This window comes from Drosophila innubila (genome assembly GCF_004354385.1).
Source record: "Drosophila innubila isolate TH190305 chromosome 2R unlocalized genomic scaffold, UK_Dinn_1.0 1_C_2R, whole genome shotgun sequence".
Lineage (NCBI taxonomy): Eukaryota > Metazoa > Arthropoda > Insecta > Diptera > Drosophilidae > Drosophila > Drosophila innubila.
The window spans coordinates 9,061,441-9,081,448 of record NW_022995374.1 but is presented as its reverse complement, the minus strand read 5'-3'; the positions used below and the strand labels follow the sequence as shown (position 1 = coordinate 9,081,448).

The 20,008-nt window shown below is 35.4% G+C and overlaps 1 protein-coding gene across 1 annotated transcript; it reads right to left on the bottom strand.

Moving 5' to 3' along the window:
- Window positions 1–11,490: 11,490 nt before the first annotated feature.
- LOC117782832 (trypsin beta) lies at window positions 11,491–12,371 on the bottom strand. Its single transcript, XM_034619881.1, has one exon. The coding sequence runs from the start codon at window positions 12,369–12,371 to the stop codon at window positions 11,538–11,540; it is 834 nt and encodes a 277-aa protein (XP_034475772.1). The 3' UTR covers window positions 11,491–11,537.
- Between the last annotated feature and the right edge of the window lie 7,637 nt (window positions 12,372–20,008).

Sequence of the window (20,008 nt, the reverse complement as noted above, 5' to 3'; positions counted from 1 at the left end):
ACATTTCCTATTAGATTGTCGATAATTTGATATTACATTTTGTTTTATTTTCCAATTGAAGAAACAATTTAATCTCATTTCATTCCATACACATTCAAAGTATCGAAATTTATTAATATTTTATATTATTTATCAAAGCATTTGTTGACAGACCAGAGGCATAAGCATAAAAAAATATCTGCACGATTCGGCGGGTCGACACATTTCATTGCCATATAATTCATTCAGTCATTCCATCAGTCACTCAGTCAGCCATCCAGCCAGCTAGCCAACCAGTCAACGCCTAAAGTTTTATTACTTTTGCTGCTGTCAACAATGTTTGTTGTTGGTTTGTTGGCTGGTTTGTTGGCTGGTTGTCTGCTCTACTGTGTTGTGTGGCCTTAGGCAAAATGCTGTGAATATTACGCCACATAGTTGCCAGAGTATGGAGTCAGACGCGCTGCTTATTTTTTAATATTTGTGCAAGGGCTACATGTCGTATGCGCAATGTTGGCCAACTGGCAACTACGCAGCTACTCCTTTCTGTCCTTTTGGCCATTTGGCTGCTTACTACTCAGTGCCTTCTACTTACTGACTTCAGCATGTTGTTGGATGTTGTACTGAGACACAGTTGGGCAAATATTTAAGCTTTGTACGTCATTTGCCAGCAATGATAATGTGCTTCATGTTTGCACTGTGGCAAAGGCATGGCAAGCTGTTTACCAGGATGGAAGCCAGGAGTAGCAGTTGGAGCAACTCAGCTAATATGCCATCACTGTTTGCCCATTGGCATTATTGTGAGCCATATACATACATAAGTAAATGATTATATATACTTATGTATATAGCAGCTCAACAGAATGCAGCAATTCAACTTATATAGCTACACTTCATTATCAACTCATCAGACGCATTGACTTCTGACAAATGGAACAATTTTGGCTCCTTCTCATCTACATATGCAAAAATCTAAGCTATTCTACTTAAGAAAATTGTTTGCCATTGGGCAGAGAAGGCAGCAGCAAAGTAAAATGAAAATTTCTATATATTTATTCGTATCTATATGTGTCCTTTAGGGTATTTGTCTGTATGTTTGTAATAATATTCAAATTGGCAAAATCCATTATGATCGCAAATATTATTTCAACTGACAGCCAGCCAGTCAGCCATCGGCTCAAAAAGTCTGCTGTACCCAAAACTCAGAGAGTCTCTGAAAAATGCTCAGCTCTTGCATCTGCTGCATCCACTTAAATTGAGAGCGCTTCAAGAGAGCTATGTAAAACTAAGCTCAGCCCGTTAAGATAAAAAAAAAGCACCCATTGTTTTTGTTAATCCACTCTGCTCAACTAGAATCTATCCTGTCTTCTTTGAATTTAAAAAAATTCGATTAATATTTAAAATTTTATTTTAGTTTGTTAGTTAGTTAATTAGGCTGATTTTACTGTTTGGAATATTATATCACTTTAAAATATGCTGTCAAAGCTACCTACTACTGCTTTTTACTGGTTACAGGGTATATAAATTACTCTATAGTTGTTCATACAGTAAAAATCCTTTAGCAGGATTGACTTTAGGTTTTTTATGGTTAAAACGAACATAAATTACAAATTATGTGTCTGAGTTTAAAAATAAAATACAAGTATTGACATTTATATAAATATAACAGAAAAATGTGGTACATTACAATTGGAACATATAGCCACAGACCACTGTACTTCAATACATGCATTTCAAAGCAAAACCAAACTTATAACCAACAGAAATGGGTTAAAAGTGTTGACAGTTAGACAAAGCGCAAATTATACACTCAGTGAGTTGGTCGATGTACTCGTATTTGATTTGCAATGGGTGTGGGTTGGATGTGGGGCGTGGGGCGTGGCAGGCACTAGCGTCGATTTGCTTGGCCGAAAAAGTTACAAAGTTTGGCGCTTGGCTTGCAATGCTGTTGAAATATTTGCACACGATATTGGCAATCGAGTTAACAGTGGCAGGCAAATATCACAGCCAAAATGACAGGAAGACGGCTGACAGAGAAGGGACAACAGACGACAGAAGGGCAGAGGGGCAGAGAGGCCGAGGGGCTCTGGCGATAAGGCGGCATATTTCAAAATACGGGTAAATTAAATTAAGGCATTCTAGGGACAGAAAAAAATTATGTAAATTTAATCAAAATAAGTAGCAGCAGCCGCGGATTGTCAGCGTCAGGCTAAAAGAGGCTTATAACAACAGTGGGCTTGGCCAATAATAACAACAAGAGCTACAACTTGGCAAGACAGAGCTTGATGATGCTAAGTAGCCGCAATTCCAGCCATATGCTGTCAACGCAAAGCTCGAGGACCACACTGAAGTTCTACAAAAGCAAATGGACAACCGAGGAAAATAACAACGGAAAGCGACTAGCTCATAAACAAAAAATATGTTAATGCAATAAAAAACATGTATTATACTAACAGATACCTCACAATTTATTTCAATTAATTTAAAAACAAAATATAAGTGTTTAACATTTTTACTTTAACATTTTTAGTAACTTATATATACAGAAAAATCAACAATAAAAAAGGTCTTATATACTTTCTCAACCCAAATATACCTTATTTACTAATAACACTGGGTATTCACAGCGACTGAGTGGAAGAATTACGTGTAATAGACAAGACTGATGGGAATGAGAGAGTCATAAAGTTCCCGCCGTGGCAATAATAAAAAAATTTTAATGTTCCTTATTGTTTTGAGCAAGTTATCTAACGCATTTTAGAGGTAATTCAGCTCACGATGCCATAAACTTATTTACTATTTCCTTGGCCAAAACGAACCAAAATTATACGCTGTCTAAGAAAATTTAATTTGGTATTTGTAATGTGCTGCGCTTTCGCTAAAAACAAGCCACAAAATTACATTTGGTAAATTTATGGCACTGACTCGAAATATAAATTACAAATTGCTCAGAATTAAATTTAAAAATTCTTAACATAACACAGCTTTAAATTTGCTTTAATTTAGTCGTGTACAAATTCTTTTGATTATAATCATAATTCTAGTTATTTTTATTGAAATCTACATACTAATTATCACTTTAATAGATTTTTAATAATTCAAAGTAAATATTTTTACAAACTGATTTGCACAATTATACAATATGGAAACAGTTAAGTCACCTTGATATATTTATTATATATATTACATTTTAAAACTAATTTAGAATGTTGATTATGCATTAATTACAACGTGTGTATGTGTGGGTGTGACTAACTTTTGTTCAAAAACTAATGTAGGACAAAGCATTTTTATGGTTGTGCCGCAAAAATGTTCTAATAAATGCAAAGTACATTTTGAAGCTCACTCAGTCAAACACTAGGACCACAGCACTTCTGAACTATGTACTCACAGAGACTCACACTGAAACACACACATACATGCTTACATCACCACACACATAGGGCCAAAAAACCAAAGCCATTTTGAAGCACATTTTAATAGCATTGTAGAAATTTTTTGCACTTAATTAAGTGTAATTAAATTTTCGTTGCCTGCTCGCTTATTTTTGCTCTATGTGAGTATGTGTGTGTGTGTGTGTGTGTGTGCGGGAGGCTGCGGCAAGTGCCGAAAATGTGCGCCGTGTTTTATGCAACGATTTTCCACTCGAAGTTACCAAAGCACCACAACTCGAGTGCCATTTACGAAACTAAAAGTTCCTATTTTGTGTGTTTAATAGAACGAGTATCGTAATTGCATTTTATGAATAGGAATGTTGCGAAAATGCTAAACGGTTTTAATTAACATTATAATCATAAAGATGATAAGAATATTTTTTTCGGTTACACTCTATTGACAAATTATAGGTTTGCACATATAGATGATAAGAAAAACAATATATATATACTGTATAAAATAGAATAACTAAGTAGAACAATCTGGAAATTTTGAAAAAAATTTTCACAAATAGGAAACGCTCTAATTATGAATTTTAAATATAATTTTGTTTGGCTCTTCAGATTCCTTTACATGTGATATTTTTATTTGAAGTCGAAATGAGAATTTTTTATGGGTTTTATAATTAAATGGTCCAACAAAAAGTATGAAAATATGTTGCCGGAAGAAAGTAATTATAATTAGCCGCAAGTAAATTTCAGACAACATTTCATTGGTTACACAGCGACCGCAGAAATGCAACCAAATGATGCCCGGCCAAAATTGCAGAGTTGCACTGGCTAGCAGCTGACGTGAGTGACCGTAACAGTAAATTGTTAGAACAGCAACAACAATGGCTGGCATGTCAATGCCGTTGGATGTTGACTCAAGCGTAGCGGCGCTAAGTATACGCCGTGTGCCACACATATGAGTAAATGGGTGTGTGTGTGTGTGTGTGGGTGTGTGTGTGTACCCGCCGGATGTCATATTGCAAAATTGAATTTTTTGGTGCACAGCACTTTTGTTTCGCCAGCTGTTTGCCTCGTCATCACTGCAATGATTTTGAAATGTTGACATCAGCAAATGTCCACGATGAAATGAAGCGTTCTCTTTATATATATATATTGTACTATAAGTATTTGGATGTCATAGAGCTAAGTAACGTTATCAGCTTTATTTGATGTTTAGCAATTTCCTGATTTATCCCTCATGTTATTTCCGCTTTGCATTTGTATGCGTTGACCATCGCACACACATACACACACACACACACACACACACTCGCCCAAGAACAAAAATTTTTAAAGGAAAAAAAATCCCAAAACTGATAAGCATTGAAATGAAATTTTACGTTTATTGCAACAAACATTCCACGTTTGTGCATTGTGTGTATTAGACACATGTGTGTGTGTGTGTGTGCTTGAACGTATGTATGTGTGCGATTACGTGATTTTCAATAGCATTTCCTGCTTAGTCGTTTGCTGACTCGCTGAGCTACTAAAACCCCAATATTATTGGACAGTTTTGAGGATTCTGATTTGATTTATATTGATATTGCTATTTATGTTCTTGATACTGACAAATTATTTGATTATAGCGAGTTAAATTTAATTTTACAGAAATGATATTGCGAGTTTCTAAAAATAGAAATAATACGAATAATAAATACAATAAATTTCTGACGGGTTTTTAAGTAAAGGATAGTGTACCTTGTAAAGTAGCCAGCCCTATATATCCATTAAATAAAAACCCAATTATACCATTTATACAGCTGAAGGCATTTGACTGTTAAATGTGTCGTTAGTCAAATTTACAGTCTATCAAAATTCAAACAAGCGTATGTTACAAAATATGTAAAAGTAAATTTAATTTCCGACTTATCGTTAGGCTTACATGAGCTAATTATAATGTTGCTTCACTCGATTCACCAATTGAAATTTCAGCCACACACACACACAATACACACACGCATATACACCGCCACTTTTCTCACACACTTAAACGGAAAAAAGGAGCAACTGCTCATCGCAATGTGGCCATGTCCTTTTTACTGAATTTTTATGCAAAACATGAACATTTAGTGATACGCTCTACGAATTTTTAATGAGTCTTCAAACAAACACACAGCGAACATAGACACAGACTTAACGAGAACCAACTTCCGTTCTCTTATATGTGAGCTTTTTAACATTTTACATGTTTTATGAGTTGAGTTTTTCTTCCTTTGCATTTTTGGCTTTTTTGTGTTATTTTCAAGTGCATGTAACATACATACCTCAAACCAAATCTGAATCCAACTCGGTATCTAAATCTCGCCTATGGGCCATTCTACGTCACACGTACAGGTAATCAAATCAGTTGGTGGCCCAACTGCGTGCGTTACATAAATTTGCCAACATTTAGCAGATAATGAGCACAATTAGTAGCCGGACGGTGTTGCATGCAACAACACTGAACGATGTGATAAGCTGCCAAAACTGCTGCATACAAGTTTACTTTGCGTTGGGATGAGAGCTCAACTTAATACATATTCACTGATAAAAAAAATGTTCTAAAATCAAAATTTTGGAATCAGAACTAAGATTTTTTGTTAAATTAAGAGAACACATCTTGATTTAAAGAACATTTTAAATAAGACCAAATTCTTATTTTAAGAATAAATCAAAAACTAAAATAAATATAATATTTATAATTGTTTTTATTTTTAAATTTTGATTTATTTACATTTTATTAAGTTAACGTAATTTTTTAAATGTTATTTTAATTTGTTCTGAGGGGAATTCGAACCGCCGCCTACTGCTTCACAACTGAAATAGTACCTATTTATACTTTCCTAACAATTTAAGATGTTTATTCTTGTATTAAGATCTTAAGATTTTTTAGATTAATAATATTAGTTAAAGTAATTTGGTCTTAAAATAATCTTATTTTAAGAACAAAATATTTAAGATGAATGTTCTTGATTTTAGAAGTTGGTCTTTTTTTTCAGTGTAGTATGTTTTAAGAAATATCTATCTTTTGTAGCACTCTGTTGGTTTTCCAGTATTAACTTTAATGCCTATGTTTGGTATCCTTGCAAGGGCAATAGATATCTGACTATGAAAATACACTTCTTACTAAAAATATTCTATGGCAATTTTCTGATTGTCTGAATATTTCATTTAGTATGCTTTAGTTACTTTGTACAGTTTAGTGTCTGAAGTTATATTTAAATTGCCAGCTATATAGCTGCACTGTGGCATCTGTTGTCCAGCTAAATGAAGCAGTCAGACATTTTAATGTTTGCATAAGGATTGTATGAGGCAAATCTTTGTGCCGGCTTTGTGCTTGTTCAAGCAACCAACAACCATCCATCCACCGCATTGCACCTAAGTAAATTATCGTGTTTCATTTGCCAGCCACCCAAAAGCAGCACCACTTGACACCACCCAGCGTTTTGACCAGGCGCAAAGAGCCGGGGGGAAGCTGGCCAAGCGTGGCAACACTTAGTCACTTGGTTTCAAGAGTAAACACATCTTATAAATTATTCAAAAACGCAAAAAAGCTATTTGCAACACTTTACCGTTAGCGTTAGCGTTACTGTTGTCGTTGTCGTTGCCTTTACCGTTGGTATTACCGTTAGCGCTGCCTGTCACTCGACTCTGTTCCATTCTATATGTACATATAATTTTTTTTCACTATGCCACTTCGTTTCCAACTTCTTGGGTGCCCGATGCTGGCAGCGCTGCTTGTCCTGTGCAATCAGTCAAAATGCGGCGCGCAACATATGCGTACGGATGGGAATGGAGATGGGAACGAGGGGGGGAGGGAGAGGCGTTGCATGGGCGTGGCAGTTGCCAGGTAACAGCACAAGCAACGCAAAAAGCATGACAAATGAAATGTTCAAGTTGCGCTTAAAGCAACAAAAACCAAAACAAAGCCAAAAATGAAGGGACAGCCAAACACAAAACAACAATGCGAAAAAAAAGGAGCGAACCGTACTCTATTTTTGGGCAAGTTTCTCAGTTTCTCAGTTTCTCGTTGCCTTAACGCTGACAAAGTGCCACGGCTTAGTGCGGCACGCTGTGGGGCATGCAAAATGAAGCCAGAAGAGCTGGCAACACCTTCCCATCGAGAGCAGCAGGCGTTGAAAACTTGACTTTGTCAGTTAACTTTGCCGGCAACTCCTTGACGAGGAACAGGAACAGATACACTTCCGCACACTGATGTATGTGAATGTGTGGGTGTCGCGTAAAAGCTTTGCACAAATATTTAACTCAAGTAAACGCTTGTAATTAATTTCACTCTTAATACTGACACTTTTTCCGAACTCCATTCTCATGATATTTTTTTCTCTTTTTGTTATAGCATAATAAACACACATTTTTAAATAAAGTCTCGCTGATTTTACTCCATGAGAATGTATGTAAGTGTATGGGTGTGTGTGTGTGTGTGTTTATTGCTGCTGGCATGTCACAAAATCGCAGTTGGTAGTTTGTTGGGGGCTGGTGACAGGCAGCATTAAAAAATGACTGCATAATTTATGTGTCAAGAGCTTGCGGCTACGTTTTTTGGGTGTAATTGATGCTGCCACCCCGCAATTAACTCCCGCCTGCCAAAGATTTATGCTCTGAGGTTGCCAGCATTGTGTTTTATGACGCGTCTTGCCTAAAAGCGTTCTCAATTACACGCAATTAACTGTAACAATTACCGGCCAAATGCCGGAAAAATATTTACCAAAATCACATATACGACATGTTGACTCAGCGACAAACACACACACACACACATACACACAGCTCCAAGCTAAATATTGTACAATTGTAAATAATGTAACATTGCGTATACGTATGTCGTATAAATAGAAATAACTGTTATTACAGCTAAGCCAAGTCAATGGGAAGAAAGGAAAGCGTGACAAGTGAATGCACGTTTGCCATCTTTTGTATTTACGCTCAATTAAGCGCTTGTTAAATTTCATTTTGTTACTCTAGCTAAGGATACGGACAAAGAACACAAAATGGAAACCATTCAGTTTGTTTCAATCAATTGTATATAATTGCATTATGCTATTAACTAAAAAAGGAGTCAATAATGTTTGAGTTTGTCAAATTAAATTAAAAAGCAATGCCAAGCTTCCAGTAAATGATTAATAAAATATAATAATATTTTATTTAATTTATTTAACAGGTGCTCTAATCATTAAACATAAATAAAAATATATTATCTAACTTTACTCATTTTCTTATTTATTTTCTTTATTGTAAACAAGCTTAATTGTGTTATTAAATTTTTAACTAATACTCTATATGATGTTCTGCAAATTTTGTTTTAATTCATAGAATTGTATAATGGCTACATATTTTGCGTTTTTTTTTTTACGCAGTTTCCACGTCAAAGTCCCTTAAATGTACAAAATACGCTGCAACAAAAAAGGGCAACACAAGTATCACTAAGCATCTTAAAGATATTTTGGAAAAATTCAGAATGCTTCAAGTGCCCTTTGGAGAGTGTGGCTGCCAGGCAACAATGATAGCGAGAAAAGCAATTGGAATGGCAGCTAAAAACTTCGAGTGGTATGTCAACACTTGAATGTCCACTTGACCGTCATTCCAACAATTTAAAGATCGGATAAAGCTATGGCGGTGCCCAACAGCCTACGCACCGGCGAATTGATGCAAACAATTTTTTGTACTGGTCATGTAAATGATAACTAAATAATTATAAATAGAAAAAATAATGAAAAAAAATCATAGTAAGTCCGAACTTCCTCGATAAAAGTCAACCTCAAAAAAGAGCTATACTTTAATGTTACAATGGCTACACTTTCTTTTTTATACCCATTGGTCATCAAATGATTGAAAAGTCTATGTTAAAGATATATTTAATTTGAAATATTATATTTCATAGATTATGTAAATTAAGTAAAGACAGGTAAAAAAAAATATATCTTCTAGGCTATCCCTCAGTCACGCATACTTTTATTTTGCTTTCATTTCGTTACTGCTGTCGATTTCCCTCCATTGTCACATGTCATCCCACACACAACTTTTCAGGTCCCATGTGGATGTTGTTACCGCTTTTTGCCACATTATGCGCCCTTCTCGAATGAACTTCACAAATTTTACATGCACAGCATATTCACAGCGCATATTGAACATATTTATCAGTCTATTTGTATGGCAAAAAAAATCGCGGCGACAATATTACTTAAAATACTGTAGTCAAGCTTACAGATACCCTGGATTTAAATATACACGTTGTCGTTTTTTATTTAAGCAAAACTTATAAATTGTGTCTTCATCCTTTTCCTATGTTACAGAACAAATTGATTTAAAAACTTAAAAAAATTTTTAAGGATTTTACATTTGATTTTGGGATAATCTATAGAAAATTTTATATGTAGATTAATTTTATGACTAAGAAAATCTCTGTCATATTTACCTTAATTATTATTAAAATATAAATTTAGAGCTAGTTTGAATTAGAGAAATTGACAAAAATATATTATTGTTGTTGTTCTTCATTTACGTACATATGTTATTATTTGTTGTACTAAAACTATTAATAAGAACAAAAAACTTATGAAAATGGTAAAATAAATACTATGATACTACAACATACAATATGATGAATTTCACGAGCTGCTGAAATTAAAAAACCCAGCTTTGATTAACGCAGTTTTTGAACGTATATGGTTTTTTTTTTTTACATGTTTGTATGGCTCTATGTAAGAGTATGTGCATAATGTACCACAAATTTGAATATTGCATATTGTAAAATGCCAACGATATTTGTTTTTTTGGTATTCTGGCAAGCGTTGTTTTTCTTATGGCAGTCGTAATATTGCTGCTTTGAATGTTGTCGACTTTATTAACGGACTGCTTTGAGCTGGTATGTTTAATTAATTGCTGAACTGCAATTAGCATACTGAAAGCAGGCATCAAGCTCGATGTGACAGCAGCAGCAAATTGAAATTTCAGAAAATACGTATGCAATTAAATGAAATAGAGTTTGAAATGTTTGCCGACTGCCAAGCAAAATGAAACATTTAGCAAGATGTGTGTGTGTGCCTTATCGTCTAGGCCAGACACTTACACAGTTTGCTTAACGGCAAAACAAATTAAAATCTGTGAAATGTGCTTGCATCTGTGTGATGAACAGTGCTCACTGGCTCACTGCCTGACCCTGGGCTGCCCAATGCACTATGACTTGCTGACCTCATGCTGCTGCTTGACCACAAGGCTCACGTCCAGTTTCTGGCCATACACTGCATATAAGCCACGTTTAAGCCATGTTGCCTGCTTTAAATATTTATGCAATTTATTTTTGTCTAAACTAATAAGTTGTAGTTGCTGTTGTTGTAGTGTGCAGGTTGTTTTATCTCATAATGAAATACTACACAACATCTACTAGTAAATATATGTGTGTGTATGTGTGCTTAGCTTGCATTTTGCTATTTGCGCCTGGTTGTAGGCAACGATTTACTTGCAGACAGAGCTCTGTGGCAAGCAAGATGTTAACATATTCATTGAATCTGAATTAGTTTCGAGCTTGACTCTCATATATTTAGAGCTGCATTTTAAATTATGATCCAGCTTCTGACTCTGGCTCTCGGACTGCTCCGAGGCTTGACCTAATGGCCTTACTAGCTTAATTGTTAAAACGAAAATGATGCAATTTTGTAATTGGAACCAAGTGGATAAACAAGATTGAAATTCAGTTAAAATTTAACGAAAGATCTAAAAATAAGGTTTTTTCGAGACAGTGAAAATTCTAGCCAATCAATATTTTATTCAAGCACCATAAATAATTTGCAAACAAATATTTCAATTAATTTATATTTAATTTATTAGTTTTTTAGAATTTTTTCATATTGTAAAGCTTAATTGTTAAAACGAAAATGATGCAATTTTGTAATTTGAACCAAGTGGATAAACAAGATTGAAATTCAGTTAAAATTTAACGAAAGATCTAAAAATAAGCTTTTTGAGACAGTGAAAATTCTAAATAATAATAATTTGCAAACAAATATTTTAATTAATTCATATTTATTTTATTAATTTTTTTCAGAATATTTCCGATTGTAAAGCTATAAATAACATAGTCTAGGTATAAAAATATTTTTAAATTGATCAATTTTAATGTTGAGATACTCGTTATTAATTCTAACTGAGTCTTTGCAAGCCACTCCAACCCGCGAGCAGCGTATTCCAACCCCAGGCGCCCAACTGGGCATCAATCCAAGTCCTAAATGACGCCACACTCGTGTATACGCCCGGATATTCGCGCTTTGCACAGCCGAGGCCCCAGGAAACGATGCCGTAAAGCTTGCCCTGTGTGCTGCCGGGCTGATAGCCGACCAACGGACCACCGGAGTCACCTTGGCAACTGTCGTGACCATCGCTGGCAGCGCAGAGCATGCGCTGGGTAATTGGTAGCACCTTGGTATAAGCACGCCGACAAATACCTGGCTCCACATGAGCCACATCCACAAAGCGCAGAGCTGCTGACACCCCCTCATCGCCGTGCTCGCTCTGAAATCCCCAGCCACTCACGTGGAGCAGCGTGTCAGAGGTAAGTGCATCCTGTGCGGTGACCAGCGGCACCGCCTGAAGTTCCTCCGTGTAGTTGAGCCGTGCATTGAGTAGCAACAGTGCCAGGTCATTATCATGTGTCTGCGGATTGTAGGCTCCATGACGTATGATCTGATGCAAGCTCAGCAACTCACCGCCAGTTGCATGCTCCGTTGAGCCCAGCCGCACGCTGTAGTCCAGCTCCGACCAAGGCTCTTCAAAACAGTGGGCAGCGGTTAATATAAAGTAATCTCCGATAATGGCACCACCGCAGATATGCTGACCATTCAGCTGTATAGAAGCCTGGTATGGGAAATTGCGTATGTCTGTCACCTGACCGCCCACAATACGTCCATCATATTGAGGCGTGGCCCAGCTGTCAGCAGCGAGCAGTAAACTTGTCCACCCAAGTGCCAATATAATCATCTTACTGCGGTAGAGAATGTCGTAACAGTGTCAACCCAGTAACCATTTCTTCGCATTTATATATACTTGTAAGTATTTCCATATCAGTTGTCTTATCGGCAAGTCAACAAACTTTGTTAAAAACGAAACCAGTTTGCCAATTATTTCAAGTTCAGTTAAAATCTTATCAATAACTATTTGTTTTTACTCATTTCATGAGCTCTCTGTTGTCTGACGTTGACCCAATAACCTTCAGCTGTTCAGAATTGAAAAAAAAAATACTTAACTGCTATGAAAATCCTCTAAAAGTTAAAAAAGATTAATTTGTAATGTAAATTAATCAGGAAAAGTATATATAATTAATTGTTTACATTAGTTATTTAATTATAGATCTTTATCTATATTTAAGTAAATTCTTTATCAACGGAGTTAATCTACATATTTTGTTTATTTTGATATGAAGGTTATTATAATTTATATTCAGATTACATGAGATATCCATTCTGCTAAAAGACATTTTACTACAAATAATGATAACAATAAAATATGCCAAAATGTAAAAAATTGCAAATTTCTTAAATATATAAGTAAAAGTTTACTAAATTATTTATTCAAGGCAACTTGAATAAATTCAAGTTAACATTAAAACTAAGTAAACTTGCTTAAATTTATGTTTTATAGATAATTGATTTATTATAATTTGTATGCTTTGGTTTCTTGGTAAATATGACAGTTAAATTTTCGGCACCGATGTCTACATAATTGTTGTGTCTTTTTTTGGCAGCTTTTTTATTGTTATTGTTTAAATAAATCAATTGGCGTGCACATTTGCGGCCACGAAAACCGCAACAACGAAGAGAAAGAGAAAGAGAGAGGAAGAGCGAGAGCGAGAGATGTAAAGTCGACCAGTCATTTATGTATGTCAGTCAGGCAGTCATTTAGTCAGTTGTATTTTTTTTAAGTGTTTTTCAGTGGTCTCACAGCCGTTACAATTGGCCAACGTTGCTACTGCTGTGGTTTTCACACTTTTTTGGCAACTCGCACATTTTTGGCCAAACATAAGAGAGAGAGAAAGACTCACAGTTATCTGGTGTTATTTCAATTTGTTTGGTTTTCGCAACGATTCTTTATTTTGGCTGATCGCCCGTGATACCGCATGCCACAAGCCGCATGCCACATGCCGCACGCAACTAAAGGCGGTTCAATGAACCCCAATCAGAGGCGGTAAATGTGTGGCAACTGCAATTGACAGTCTCAATTATTTAGATAGACGCGCCTAAGCCTTTCTCAGCGCATAATAAGCCCCAAAATGAAACGGCTTTCGAACCGTCTATAATCTCAATATTTGGCTAATCGGCACACAGCAAGCCAATAAATTGCTTTGGCTTAAAAATGCCTATCGTCGTCGCCCGTCAGCAGGCCTTGAAATACTTTCGAAATAACACGCCTATAAATAAGCATAACTGTCAGAATAACAAAAACACAAAATTGCCAAGGCCTAAACCAACAACAACAACAAGAACAACACAACTTCAGCTCCTACTGAAAATCTATGCCAAATATTAGCACATTTTTACACCTCCTCCTTCGGCCATTGCGGCAAACATTTGCTCGTCTTTGGCAGCATAACACTGGGCCAGGGGGCGTGGCATGCAGACAGTCAGTGAGACAGTTTGGCATTTTTGTTGTGTATACGCCGTGTGAACTTTCACTGCAAAATTTTTCAACGAACGCCTTAACCTTTTGCAAGCAGGAACATTTTTTCGCAATCTTCCAACTGTCACAAACATGAAATTTGACTTTTGACACGATTTGCCAACTTATTTAGAATTTTATTAAAATTTTTTGTTATGTAATTCACATCTATAGCCTTAGGTGAAAATTTCAATTTGAAAAGTGTAGATACATTATTGTTAAACCCAAATTAAATTTATGCCGATTCCGTTTTCAATTTCACTTTATTATCTAGCCTATTATTATATTATAGAATATCTCATTTTATAATGAAATAAGCGGTTTAGAATGTACCAATTAGAAGCATAGGTATTTGTAGTGATTTTTCTTTGGTTTCCAGTGGTAAGCACTAAAAAGTGACATCCACTGTGCTGAATAAAAATGCAACAAATTAAAGTAGTTGCCTTTACCTGATTTTTACCCCTAGATCCGGTAACATTGCAGAGTGCAGCAATTTTTACTTGCGCACTAAACACGTCTCGATGTGTTTTCGAGTTTTGTAACTCATTTGCAACTAAACTGAGTTCATTAAAGTTAATTTGAACGTGCAACATTGGCATGCCACACAACATGCAACACGCAATGTGAAGTGTGGCAGTGTGCAAGTGTGGAACGTCATCCTGGCCACACAATGCACCACCTTCAGTCTGAGAATGTACTCCGTCCGGGCACGTGGCATAGCGTCGATAAGTTTGACATTTGCGCAACGCAAAATGACAACTGCAAGCCAAGACGAATGTAAAATGAAAAAGTTGGCAACCCTGTGCACACAACGCTGACATTTGCATTTGTCTTCCGCAAAAAGCTTTCAAATTAGCGACATCTCCAGGTCCAACCCATTCATCCTGCTCCTCAAGCAGCTCCTTCGAGTATTTCTGCTCAGCCACAATTTCCCTACTCCTCATTATATTTTCCATGACAACTACAGCTCACGTCGCCCACGGCACGCAAAGAAATGTGCAAATAATTAGCAACCAAATGCAAAATCGTATTAAAAAGTGCCTTAACAATAACAGTTTCTATATGCTCAAGAAAATACTTTTATGTCACTGCTTAAGTAAATAGCATTTTGTTACGAGGATGAGTTGAGTCAATATATTTATTCTAGTCTTTTGGAAAGACAATTAAGGAAATATCAATTCAAGGCCATAAATCTTAGTTTTATTTAAATAAATAAACTCAATTTTTATTTATATTTAGTATAACAGAAGAAATTATATCAACGACAATACAAACTACTGAAAACTTTTATTATTTTATATGAAGATCAAAGTTGTAGTTGTTAAGCAGCTAAAACTATACGTTATATTTTCGAATTAGTTATTAATTTTATAAACTTATTTATTTTTTGTGATATTTTGATGTATATTTTTAAAGATCTCTCTAGACAACTTACTTTGCAATACCCATTGCTTTCATTGAAGATAAGAAAACTTTTCATTGCTTTTTCTATTGCTCCAAATCGATAACCATTTAAAAGACAATTATTGGTATTGTTTGATTGTTGGATTCTATTAGCTGGATAAGTGCACAGTCTGTTGATTTCATTTAGTCAACGATTTCAGTTATTTCAGTGCTGATTGGGCCAACTACTAACATACCAAAAACGCCACACGCAATTTGCTTTGCACAACTGATGCCCTATCCCACTCATCCTCTCTATACTCTCTACTGACAGCTCGACCAGCTCAGACCCAGACTTAGAGGCAGAGTCTGAGTATGAGTCTAAGCAAGCTCTCAGCTAAGCCAAAGTTATGGCATAGCATTCAACCAAACTCGAATAGACAATTGGCAAATACACATACACAGATAGCAGCAGTTACACATACAGATACAGATACATTTACAGATAGAAATCAGTTTGAAAATTGAATTCTAATGCAACATACCGAACTGAACTAGTCTAAACTGAACTCAAGTGAACTGTGGAGTGACTTTGTACCGCTGCCATCCATTGACTAAAACAAATGGGTTCCACAACATCTTTTACTGTCAGCTGCAACTTGTCGCCCCGTCCATTTGTGTATCTGAATCTGTACGTGTATGTGTCTGTGTATTACTGTATAAATAAAATAAATATTTATATTGAAATGCAACGCAATCGAGCGCAACCGAATTGAATTTCAATCCTGTCCAAGCCAGTTCAGTTCTGTCCGGTCTGGCTTGTTCTGGTCTTGTTCTGGCCATGCTTTTAGCCTGCTTTGCCTCTTTGTCGTGCGTTTTATTTTTGGCCAATAGAGTTCCGGACAAGTCCGACGATTTCTCGACCAATTCAATTTTGAACTTTGTCGCATTTAATTGCATTGCATTTGTCCAAAGTTGCGCAAAATGTGCAATTGATTTGAGGATCTCTGCAGGTAAACCAGCCGAAGCTAATCTTTGAATGCTTTACAGTTTGAAGAGAAAAAAAAAACTTGTTCTTGGACGTGAAGTGAATTGAATGGAATTCAATAGAATTGTTTTAGCCAAACTTGTTCCAAATAGTTGTATGGTAACTTAAGACTTTTGCCCAAATGCCTAGCTAAGAGAATTGGCTTTGTTTCATTTACGGCAGACAGCGAATTCTGAGTCTTTGTGACTTGGCCAGCGACCGGAAACGGAAACATGCTTTACGCACATAATACATGCAAAACTGGGAAGAGCTGTGCTACAAACTGTTATATCAAATGTGTGTGTGTGTGATAGATAAGTAGTAAGAGGGAAAGCAAAAGGCAGCTGAAGCCTTTGTCTCCAATGGTTTATGCATGGCAGCTCCCATTGCTGTACATAAAATTACATTACTCAACAAACAGACAAGCAGCAACAAATTATCATTTAGATAATACTTTTTAGTGCTTTTCAACATGCACACACATACACACAGAGAGAGAGGGAGAGAGAGAGAGAGAGACAACATATTCCTAGCTGCTTCTCTCTGTGCCACTCATTCTACCACTTACCTTACACATGACATTCTGTGTACCCTGTACTAAGTATTAAAGGGGTTAATGGGGTAGATATATGTCTCAATTATTGTTAAGCTATTATTATTTTAGCTATTTATTTATTGTAAAAGAATCATATTTATTAGTTAATAAACAAATAGATAGAAAATTAACATTGTAGCGTATTTTAGAGTCAAAACCTGCCAACTCAACTCTACTTATATGATTTCTTCAGTTTTTGCATATGTACTTGCTATTGTGTGTGCACTACACCAAGTCTAGGCATATAAACATAGCCAACTAACTGGTTTATAATTGAGTCTGTAGCGTATTTTATAGTCGTCTAGAGCTGCTCGAGAATTTGCTATTTTTTTGCGCAAACGGAGTGCTGTCTACATTTTGTGCTCTTGCCAACCAAATGGCTATAAAAATACGCGGCAAAAGCGCGTAATATAAAATGTAAGTGGCATGGAAGAGGAGTGCAAAGGGGAAGAGTGGAAATGGTGAGTGTGGTTAGCATAATACGCATAATAACAATGCGGAAAGTGTGCAAGAGCCGTCAAGAAGGAACTGCCACCCAACGCCCAACTCATGAGCATTCCACAAGGAGTATAGGTTAGGTTGAGCTGAGGCCATTTGCATTGCCTCATGTTTGGTTTATGTCTTTGTTTTTGCTTAGTTGAGTGGAATTTATATAAAAGTAAGCACTCACATATATATAGACACTAAGTAGCTGGTGGGAAAATAACTTGTTGATTAAACCGTAAAAGGTGTAAACAAAAACAAAATAAAAAAAATTAATAAATGAATGCCATTAAAAAAATAAATTAAATGATTTTATTTGTTTTAAGCAAAGAACACATATTGCGATACTCTAAATCTGTGCAATTAAACAATTCCAAAAAAATAATTTCAATTTCTTGTAAAAACTTTAATTTTTAATTTTTCCAATTAAAAAATATAACATTTTAGATATTAAAAAGTTTTAATTTTCAATTTAAAATAATGAACGCATAGGAATGCAAGCCAAATAAAGAAAAACATTTTTTTATTTAAAGGTTTTTCTGCAAAATAACAAAATAACAAATTTAGAAACCATTAAAAAATGGTGTTCATTTTAGAAATTTTAATTTATTAATGGATTATCATAGATAAATATAAAATATAAGATTACTTTTAATATATATTTTTGTAAATTTTATGGGTAAATCCGGTAGATCAGGGGGGAAGGGAATATAGCATTTAAAAGTAGACATATTCATATACTTCGTCGCATTAAGTTTATAATTCCATGTGCAATTATTCTTTGTTTAAATAATTCACAAGATGCACTTAAAATGTCAGCGCAAAAAGTAACACACACAAATGTACACACACGCACACACACACACACACATAGACACACAGATAAGTACATTTGGCAACCTTCGGCTGTTACATTCTGGCTGAATTTTCTGTACTGCTTTCCTCACACGCGCTTTTATTATGATTTCTCACTTGCTGTCCCTCTTTCTTGTGCCATTTTGCACATTTACATTTTTATGAACATTTCGCTGCTCGTTGTTGTTGCTCTGCTGCTGTTGTTGTTGTTTGTGCTCCCCTTTCCCTCCGCGTCGCGTTCATATTACACGTCTTTTATATGCGCATATACTAATATGCATTATATATACAAATGTATATGTTTGTATGTATGTTTGTGAAAGGAACGAGTGCAAGCTGACATTAAAGTATATTAAATTACTTAAGTATAGAGGATGAAGCAGCTGCAGCAACAGCAAAAACAACATAATGTTAAAAAGGAAGACATACGCTCAGTTTTAAAGCATAATTTCTCAAACATAAATCTTTGTGGCTTTTGCAGGCAACAAACAAAAATTAGTTGCACTCGGCGAAAAAAAGAAAAAGCAAAAAAACCAGCATAAGCAACGGTAAATTATGCGCCGCAATATGTCAGCGTGCTGCCAGAGTTGCCTTTGCACCCGTTGCGTTTGTCACACAGCATGGCGGCCAAGTTGGCAACACCGCCAACGGGGTGGTTGCAGCCCTGGGTGCAGCCCTGTAAGCCCACGCTTAATCAGAAATTATTTGAAAATGTAGAGTCGACATGTCGAGTCTCAACTCACGACTCACGCACAGCGCGAATGCAGCTTCTGAAACTGCTGCTGCTGCTGCTTCTTGCAATTTACACACGCTACGACCCCATGACCTAAATAGAAAGAAATCTCAGCAACAAGAAAAGCAAACAAAGGATACACTCTGACTGTGACTCTGGCAAAGTCAACTTTCATAGACTACAGTCAACGTTGCATGCTGTGCCAACTCCTTGGCTCATTTGTTTTGTCGACACACAAAAGTATGCTACACAAAGCAATATACAAACTAATGTACCGAAGTCTAGATACACTTTAACATACAAAAAATAAAAATTAAAGGCATGTTAAACATGTTATAAATTTATATAGCACATTCTTATCATATTTTATACCGAAGTCTAGATGCCCTACGACATATAAAAATATAAATAAAACAAATAAGCATATTATAAATCATATGGCATAATTAAAGTAGAATTTGCATGGACAACAGTATCGAAAATTAAAATTAACTTTAAAAATAATTATTGATAAATATTTTGTATATCTTTTAAATCAAGTGAGTCTTTTGAACAAAGTGGTTATTTAAAAATTTAAAAAGTAACTTTAATTTTTGATTTTAATTTGTAAATTTGAATTTATATTTTTACAAATATAAATATTTAAAATTTAAATTTAATTATCACTTCATTTTTTTTATCGAAAAATAAGACTTAAAATTAATTTTTATAATAAAAAATAAGTTTATTTTTCGATTTCTGACAGTAAGTAGAGAAATTCTTAATTGTAATGACACAGTTCGCATACCTCCCTGTAAGATTGCACGACAGAGCACAAAAGAAAGCAGTTTCGCCCGCATCCACAGCAGTTGCATCTTGGAATGGTTGGCAAGAAGTGGAAGTAGGCG